General features: G+C 54.5%; 1 protein-coding gene across 1 annotated transcript; it reads left to right on the forward strand.

The window, feature by feature from the left end:
• The first annotated feature begins 2,475 nt into the window (after positions 1-2,475).
• On the forward strand, positions 2,476-8,457 carry LOC119531767 (cytochrome P450 1A1). Its single transcript, XM_037833393.1, has 7 exons — positions 2,476-2,563; positions 4,929-5,800; positions 6,333-6,459; positions 6,548-6,637; positions 6,732-6,855; positions 6,974-7,060; positions 7,235-8,457. Exons 2-7 carry the CDS (start codon positions 4,970-4,972, stop codon positions 7,518-7,520), a joined length of 1,545 nt encoding a protein of 514 aa, XP_037689321.1. The 5' UTR covers positions 2,476-2,563; positions 4,929-4,969; the 3' UTR covers positions 7,521-8,457.
• Positions 8,458-9,205: the final 748 nt, after the last annotated feature.

Here is a 9,205-nt window from a genome sequence, read left to right on the forward strand (position 1 = left end):
TAAGACAGATGGTGACAGACTGAGATTTTGCATTTTTAAAAGATCACTCTGGGTGCCACAGGGTGGAGAAGGGACTAGAGGGGGCAAAAGGCAAATGGGGAAGCTGGTTAGGTGACTGTAAAATAGTCTACGGAGCAATGACATGGGTCTGGACTAGAGGGTGGAGGTGGGGCTGGAGAGACATCAGAGCGGAACAATGTGTCCTTGCCCCTTCCGTCCTGTTCTCAGCACAGAAGCCAGAGGGATCTTGTGCTGCTCAGAACCCACCACTGTCTCCATCCCAAGCAGACAAGTCCCACATTTCTCAGTGGGAGTGCTCCTGGCAAATGGGGCCGGTCTGTCCCCCATGGGCATTGCAACTCCCTGGGCACTCAGTGCCCAAAACTGCAGCTGCACAATTCCACAATTCGGCTCTGCTTCCTCCATCAAGAACCACTGTACAGGGCCTTTGAATTTGCTGTTCCCTCTGCCAGGTGCATTCTTCTGCTTGCTATCTGCAGGGCTGGACTCACACTCCTCTTGCCTTCACTCAGACTCAGGGTCACCTTCTCAGCGAGGCCTTCCCTGAACACCCCATTTCAAATTATAATCCCCCACACACACATAATTCCTACTCCTTTTTTGCTTTATCTTTTTCTGCAGCACTTTTCACTTTCTGACATACTCTGCATTTTGCTGTGTATGCCCTGTCTCCCCCACCAGAATATAAGCTCCATCAGGGTAGGAGCTTTGTCAAATCTATTCACTTCTATGTCTGTTGCCACTGTCCAGAACAGTGTCTGGCACATAGCAGGCTCTTGGTAATGTTTGTGCAATGTACAAGGTGGCATCTGACTGGCGTAGGAGGTGAAGAGGCCAGACGAGGCTCTGTTTTCTAGCCTGGGCCAGGGATGCATGGCAGTGCCATTCACTGGAGATGGAGAGTAGAGCCAGGTGGGGCATGATTGTGTGCGTTGGAGACAGGCTGAGCTAGACACGCAAACGCTGGCTTTTACTCTCTGGGACATCGTACATTGGGAGGGGCGAGGACAGCAGGCAGCCAGCCAGGTGGTGTGTCTTTCTAGGGTTGTGTCCTGCCACAGGTGTGAATCAAAAATGAGAACACACACAGGCGCCCGCTTGCAGGCGGAGTCCGCACGCAAACTTGGGTCCACAGCACCACCCTGCTCCTCATCCAATGGCGCACCTGCCAGACCCTGTCAGGCCCGCGCTCTGCGGCTCCTCTGACCCCACCCTACCCTCCGGCCCCAGGAGATACTGGCCCTTTAAGAGCCCCCGCCCCTCACTCCCCTCACTCCGACCCTCACGCCCCGTCGCGTGACAATGCTGGGACCCGCGCTTGGCCCGGGAGCTGGGCGGCTGGGTGGCTGCGCGGGCCTCGGGGACCTTCTCACGCAACTCCCGGGCACCGCCCCCCCCCCCCCCGCCAGGTGGGGCGGGGATAGGCCGCGTGACCTCTGCACCCTGCAAAGCTGTACCAGACAGCACGCACGCTAGCCTGGGCAGGAATCCGTGCCCCGCGGCCCCTTCTCCCACTCCCACCCCGCGATCAGTTCCTAGGACCCCTCGCCTGTCCTGCCCCAGGGCTTCACTAACACTTTCATCTGCCACCTGGAGCTGGCCGCGCAGCCCCACTCGCTGCGCGATTTCTCTGCCCAGCCAAAGCGCTAGCAACCCGGTGCGCCAAGAGGGAATCTCGAGGGCCAGTGGGTCCCGGTTGGAGGTGTCCCTGGGTTGCAGCATGCGTAAGGTGGCCTTAGTGGCGGCGTCGAGCCGCTAGTAAGCGCTCAGCGAGACTGTGTTTCCACCATCCATTCCCTTCCCAAGGTCTAGGAGACGAACCCTTGCTAGACTCCCGGCCTCTGGGGCCCAGGCCAGCCCATCGGCGCCTCTGTCCTTCCGGCCCGGGTGACCTCGGGGCTGGGGTCGCTGCGCTTCGCACGCGAGCCGGGACTCAGTAACCCCGGGGGAAAATATTCCCCTGGCAGCCCCGCCCCTGCCTGCCGCTCCCCACTCGGCTTGTAGTGAGGGGGAGGCACTTGCACGCCCAGTGTTCCCATGGGTGCAAAAACGAGGGAGAGGGGTTCCAATGCCAGGGGGTGAAGCCCCCATGTCCTCTCTCCGGGCTGTCCCAGAACTTCGCCCCTACGCCCCCACCTCGGATGGCTTCTGCCCTGCCTGTGGGATACCTTGGAACTGGGGATTCCAAATGTCCTCAGCCTTTGTACGTGAGGGTACCTAGATCAGGCGGCCCCACTGTAGGTTCTTGCCTGTCCCCCCACACCCCCACCTCCTCCGCCCCCTCCCGCATCTCCCACTCCCCCTTCCCTTTCATCCTGGAGCGGCCAGATCCCCTCAGGCTGCCCCTCCCCGCCCCCCACACCGTCCAGGCCCCGCGCTCCAGGGAAGGAGGCGTGGCCAGCGTGCCAGCCGCCTATAAACGTGGTGGTGCCTTCATCCTGCAGGTGACAGTTCCCTTGGAGCCTTCCCTGCTCCTCTTTGGGGTTCTTGGCTACAGAGACCACTCTTCCTATCCCAGCACAGCACCTCCTCATAGCCACAGGTGAGTGCCCAGGGCTTCTGTCTCACCCCTTTCCTCCCAATAAAAGAAAAATTTTGGTGCCTCCAGGTCACCTTAGGTAGTCACTGGTCCAGCACCTCTGAAAAGGGGGAGGCTGATGTCCTTAGAGACCAGGAAGTCCATCCCGGTACTGGGGAAACTGAGGCCAGGGGAAAGACAGGGCTTGCCCAAGGTCCCACAGCTATTATTAGTCTCCAGGACCCAGTCTCCAGCTGCATCACCACTAACTCCCTGGCTGCCTTGGTGCTTCCCCATCAGGATTGCAGGGAAGGCTGGAGCAAGGACCAGCTGAGGGAACCTGGGAGCACGTGCAGCCCTTTCCTCTGGCTGTGCGATGAGAGGGGCTTCTCCCTGCGTGCTCAGGGTGGCTGGAGGCAGCAGGCTTTTTATCTAAAAGCTATCCCCGGCTGGCTCTCCCCCCCCCAAGGGGTGGCTTGTCAGAGCGGAGATGTCCTGATCTCAACAAGAGAGGCGGATCTGAACAGGAGCCAATCCATCAGTGACTATCTTTTCTAGCCTCTGCTGTGGGGCAATCACTGTCAGATTGCCAGGTATAGGGAACTAGAACAGAAATGTGACTCTGAGAACTTACAGTCACATCTCTCTTGGCTTCCTATCATTTTACCAAGGCTGGAGGCCCTTGGGGCATCCACTGTCAGAAGGGGACACTGTGTCACACCAAGGCCTGGCAGTGCCCCCGGTTCACTTAGGGAGTCAGGACTTGAGTGTGCTTTGGATCCAGCTCCTCCAGAAGGACTTCCCAGACTAGGAAGATGACCATAGTGCTTGTGGTTGGAACCATATAACCTCCACGTGGTGGGACCCTATCTTGGGTGCTTCTTTATGGGGAAACCTCACAAGTCAGAATGTAAGGTTCCCCAAAGTGGTTCTGCATTTTGTCTTCCTTGGGATCCATTTGGGAACCCTGAATGGGGAGTTCTCGTCCTGCTTCCTCTCTCAGGTGATATAATTGGAGCCAACAAGGTAAAATGACCAGTCTCAGGCCACACCCTGGAACTTGGAACGCCAGGCCTCCTGACCTCCTGGCCAGGAAACCAGGTGGAGGCCCCAGTCAGAGCCCCATGCCTTGGAGAGAGTGGTCCATGAATTTGCACACCCCCTCTACAGATTGTCCTAGACTAAGCCTAGAACGAAAAGGTATTGTCTCAGCCTCTGTTAAGTCTAGATCCATTCCTGATTTCCTTTATTCCAGTCTGGAGTTTTCTTGTAGTCCTGGTCTGGTTGGAGCCTTCCATTTATTCTCAGCTCTCTAGTGACTGGAAAGTGGAGAGACCCTGGCCATTCATTCATTGAGAATTGAGTACAGCAAAAACCCTGGTCTGGATTTCTGTGACCAGGAGCCTCAATCTAGCTGATCTCCAGGTGCTTTTAAACTGTAAGTCAGTTGAACTCAGAAAGCTGGGACTGAGAGCCATGTGCCTGGGTCAGTAGCCCTCTCATTCCCCTTTCCCAGGGTTGGGAGGATTCTCTAGAACCTGGGATTGAGCAGTAAAGAACAGAGGATTCTGGAAAAGTTCTTTCATTGATCTGACCGCTCTTTAAAAGAAGGCACTTGTGACAGGAGCTGGGAACTTCCCAAGGAACTTTCCCTATGAGGTCTGAGCCCTAGTCTTGGCTCTGCCACTGACTGCTGGATGACTTTAGGCAAATCAGTGCCACCTCTGGAGGTCAATTTCCCCAAATGTGAAATGAGAATTGTGGAGCAAATTATCTCTAATTCTCTTAATAGCAATGTTTTCCTAAGTATGATGGGTGGTACTTAAGGGGACTTTCAGTGATACACATTGATTATGTGTTTATTTAATATGTATCAGGAAAAAAAAAATCAAACCTGTACTTTTCACACAGATATTATGAATGATTCCAAGTGGGTGGATTTAAAGTTGATTTTAGAAAAATATGAAGTAAATAATAGTACGGGTGCAATACGGAAATCCCAGAATGGTATTTAGGAAACGCTAATTTAGATTGGAGCAACAGTTAAGAGAGAATGTTCTGGAATTCGGCAACTTGGGTTGGGAGTCTGGATCACACACTTCCTGGCTGTGTGTGCAAATTACTTACGGCCTCTGAGCCTCCTTAATAGTAGGCTGTAGCCTACTTAATAGAATGGTGGCCAGGACTGAATGATGCAATCGCTGTGAAATTTTTGGCACACAGTGGGAGTTCAACAAACAGCTTCTCCTCACCTTCTCTTCCCCTTCACCCACAGGGGGCAGTTGTGGATGGGAGGAGTTTCCCCTTTCCTTAATCAGTGCACTGACACTTTAGGGTACTGCCTCCTCCTATCTATCCCCCAGCCTGATGTCTTGATCTTTTCCTCCAGCCCCACCTTTCAGCAGGCACCTCAAGAGCCTTACTCTGATCATGCTTTCTGCATTTGGAATCCCCATCTCAGCCACAGAGCTCCTTCTGGCCTCCGCCGTCTTCTGCCTCGTGTTCTGGGTGGTCAGAGCCTCGTGGTCGCGGGTCCCCAAAGGCCTGAAGAGTCCACCGGGGCCCTGGGGCTGGCCCCTGATCGGTAACGTGCTGACCCTGGGGAAGACCCCGCACTTGGCGCTGACACAGCTGAGCCAGCGGTACGGGGACGTGATGCAGATCCACATGGGCCACACACCTGTGGTGGTGCTGAGCGGCCTGGACACCATCCGGCAGGCCCTGGTGCGCCAGGGGGATGACTTCAAGGGCCGGCCTGACCTCTACAGCTTCAGTCTTATTGGGGACGGTGTGTCCATGTCCTTCAGCCCTGACTCGGGACCAGTGTGGGCTGCCCGCCGGCGCCTGGCTCAGAATGCCCTGAAGAGCTTCGCCATTGCCTCGGACCCAGCTTCCTCCTCCTCCTGCTACTTGGAGGAGCACGTGAGCAAGGAGGCCAAGTACCTCATTGGCAAGTTCCAGGAATTGATGGCGGGGGCCGGGAGCTTCGACCCCTATAGGTATGTGGTGGTGTCAGTGGCCAATGTCATCTGTGCCATATGCTTTGGCCAGCGCTATGACCATGACCACCAAGAGCTGCTTAGCATAATCAACTTGAGTAATGAGTTTGGAGAGGTGGTGGGCTCCGGGAACCCAGTCGACTTCATTCCCATCCTGCGCTACCTGCCCAACTCCACCCTGAGTGCTTTCAAGGACCTGAATGAGAGGTTCAGCAACTTCATGCAGAAGATGGTCAAGGAGCACTACAAAACATTTGAGAAGGTACAGGATGGGGAGAGGCAGGCAGGTGGCTGGGGGCAGTAGGGTCAGTGGCCAAAAGATCAGAGATAACAGGAGAAGCCTGGGGTTTGGCACACTATCAGCGAGCCCTTGCCCTGAGATTTTGAAGTCAGTAGTAGAGTGGACTCCATCCTTGGCAGGAAAATAGGACTTTCCTTGCACAGCCCTTCCATCCATCTATCCGACAGCAATAGTCACTGAATAACCATTCCATGTAGGACCCTGGGCCAGGCTTGTGGGGACCTGGAAGTTCTCATGGTAGAGAAAAAGTTAAAGAGCACATCGAGATGATAATGGTACCAGATTGTGTGTATGTTAGGTGCCTCTTGAGTAAGGGCTGCCAGTATTCTGAGGAAGGAGAGAAGCTTGGAGGGGCAGAGAGGGGTCGGGATGGCAGTCCCAGAGGTGGGTCACCTCATGACCAAAGGTGCTAGGGATGGTGAAGGACCAGTCCTGGATGGAGGGATAGGTCTGGTATGGGGATCTTGCTCACCTATGGGCCTTCCCCATGCAGGGCTATGTCCGGGACATCACAGACAGTCTGATCGAGCATTGTCAGGATAAGAGGCTGGACGAGAATGCCAACATCCAGCTGTCGGACAAGAAGATCGTCAGTATCATCTTGGACCTCTTTGGAGCTGGTATGAGCTACCTCATTTTGCTCTTCCTATGTCCAACTGCCCTAACTCACCACGTGTCTAACTTCTCCCTCTGTTCTACTCTATCCAGGGTTTGATACGGTCACAACTGCCATCTCCTGGAGCCTCATGTACCTGGTGACAAACCCCTGTGTGCAGAGAAAGATCCAGGAGGAGCTGGGTAGGTTGTGACCCCTTTCAAAGGGCTCCAGGCAGGGGACCCAGCCAAGGTTTGGGCAGCCCCTTAACCCTGTCTTTTCCTTTGCATTCTGCAGACACAGTGATTGGCAGGGCACGGCAGCCCCGGCTCTCCGACAGACCCCAGCTACCCTATATGGAGGCCTTCATCCTGGAGACCTTCCGACACTCGTCCTTTGTCCCCTTCACCATCCCCCACAGGTGAGATCCACTGCCTTACCCTAGTCCAGTGCCTGATTCAGGGCTAGTACCCCAGGGACATGGGAGGCAGGGGGATACCCTGTGGCCCTGAGCTTGACTGAGCTTCCTTCCTCCCTAGCACCACGAGAGACACAAGTCTGAGTGGCTTTTATATCCCGAAGGGCCTTTGTGTCTTTGTGAACCAGTGGCAGATCAACCATGACCAGTAAGTTGAGAGGGGCAGAGGAAACCTCCGGGCTGACTGGGCCCATCTTCTCCCAGGCTTCCTACTCTTCCCTGGGCCACTTGCTCATCCTCCATCCTTTGGGGCTGGGGCTTAACCCACTTGGTGCTTCCTAGACCCCCAGACTGCCATTTCAGCTGCCTCACTCTGTTACAGGAGGCTGTGGGGTGACCCATCTGAATTTCGGCCCGAGCGATTTCTCGCCACTGATGGCTCCATCAACAAAGCCCTGAGTGAGAAGGTGATCCTTTTTGGCATGGGCAAGCGAAAGTGCGTTGGCGAGACCATTGCCCGCTTGGAGGTCTTTCTGTTCCTGTCCATCCTGCTGCAGCAGGTAGAATTCAGTGTGTCACCTGGTGTGAAGGTGGACATGACCCCCATCTATGGATTGACCATGAAGCATGCCCGCTGCAAACACTTCCAGGCACAGCTGCGCTTTTAGGGGGCTCAGCACTCTGAGGCCTAGACTCTGTCTGCCTGGCCTGTCTGGGCGGCTAGGCCAGGGGGCTGACCCAGGGGATCTAAGCTTCATCCTGAAACCCATGGATATTGATCTGGCTGATTTTTCGCTGTCTGGGCTATGAGTGAGACTGAGAGACCATGCCAGCGCCTCTGCTGGACTTTGCACACTGCCCACTGCTCACTGACTATGGGCACAGCACAGGCCATGCAGGAGCAGATGGACTGTTGTGCTTTGAGTTAGGAGGTCCAGTAGGGTTAGGAGGTCCTGAGGCCTCTGAGGAGTTCTGAAGAGCTCTTTGGAAGCCCCTGGAGTCAGTGGCTGGCTGGCTCTCTAGGAGGCTGACTGGCTTGAGAAATGTTTACAGCAGACCATACCAGGACCATTCCAATCTCTTTGACAATTGGAGTCAAGAGAAGAGGCAGCCTAGGATTTAGCAACCAAGTGGTCTCCCTGCTGGAACACAGCCGACCAATCTGACTTCACATGCCTGGGACACTGCCCAGTGGGGGGATCGCCTTCTTCTGCCTTCCCTGCTGGCAGGAGCAGGGCTGCCTCCTGGTCTTGAAAGGCTCCTGTTCCTCTCGGGGAGGGACTGGGGACTTGTGTCTAAGAGGAGCTGAGAGCAGTGGGAGTGCAGGTATCTGGGCACCAGGCCAGGGCCCAGAGTGAAGGGGTCATATTTCAGTCACCTACTGATCTCCCTTCTCTAGGCCCTGCATTAAAATGTCTCTTTTTACTGTTTGTATATCCAAGGGCCTTGTTATTCTAACCCCCATTACACTCGCATATTTGCATTTATCACGTATAAGAGCTTAAGAACCATTTGTTTAATGCAATTGAGAAAATTCTAATCTGAGTATTCAGAAATATATAGGAAACATCTAGCTGAACTAAATAAAGATATTATTCACAAGTCCTGCAGGTGGAGATTTTTTGAATCTTGAATGAAGCCATCATTCAGCCATGCCCCACTCTGAGCCCAATCTTGTGGTTTCACTGTGAAGAGTGGGGAGGAGGAGGAGGAGGAGAAGGCAGCACTGAGGAGGTGAAGCTGCTGCTCCCAGGCAGCTCACCGTCTACTTGGGGGACAGGACTCTGTCATGTCACTGCCTTCCTCCCACATTAACATAATGCACACTGATGGAGAATAAACTCTGGACTAGGCATTGGGGGTATAAAGTGAGTAAAACATGGTCCCTGCTTCCAAGAGCCTCCCAGACTGGTTGAAGGAACTGACACATAACCGTATCATTGCAATTCACTGTGATGGGGGCTTCACCAGAGAGATGTCCACCACGTCCAGGAGGCATACAAGAGGGTGAGGCCCAGAGCCGCAGGTGGGGTAGGAGTTTGCACTGGAGGAAGTTACCAGGCCTTGGGGATATCTGAGCTGAGCCTTCCTTGAAGGATAAAGGGCAGACTCACTTGGGTCTCACAGCATCAGATGCTGAAGTGCAAGGGGCTACATTCCAGTCACAGTTTGGGGGAGGAAGGGGGTCCTCGGCTCAGAAATAGTGTTTTGTTCCTCGCTATTCATGCTCATGTCAGGTCCTGCAGCCATATTAGGACCCAAGACTGGTCACAGATAGAGAACAAGGCCTCTGATTGTTGGTCTCCCATACCGGGATGTGGCCCAGATTTCAATGCTGAAAGCCACTGTCTAT

Source organism: Choloepus didactylus, chromosome 4 (assembly GCF_015220235.1).
Source record: "Choloepus didactylus isolate mChoDid1 chromosome 4, mChoDid1.pri, whole genome shotgun sequence".
In the NCBI taxonomy this organism is placed as follows: Eukaryota; Metazoa; Chordata; class Mammalia; order Pilosa; family Megalonychidae; genus Choloepus; species Choloepus didactylus.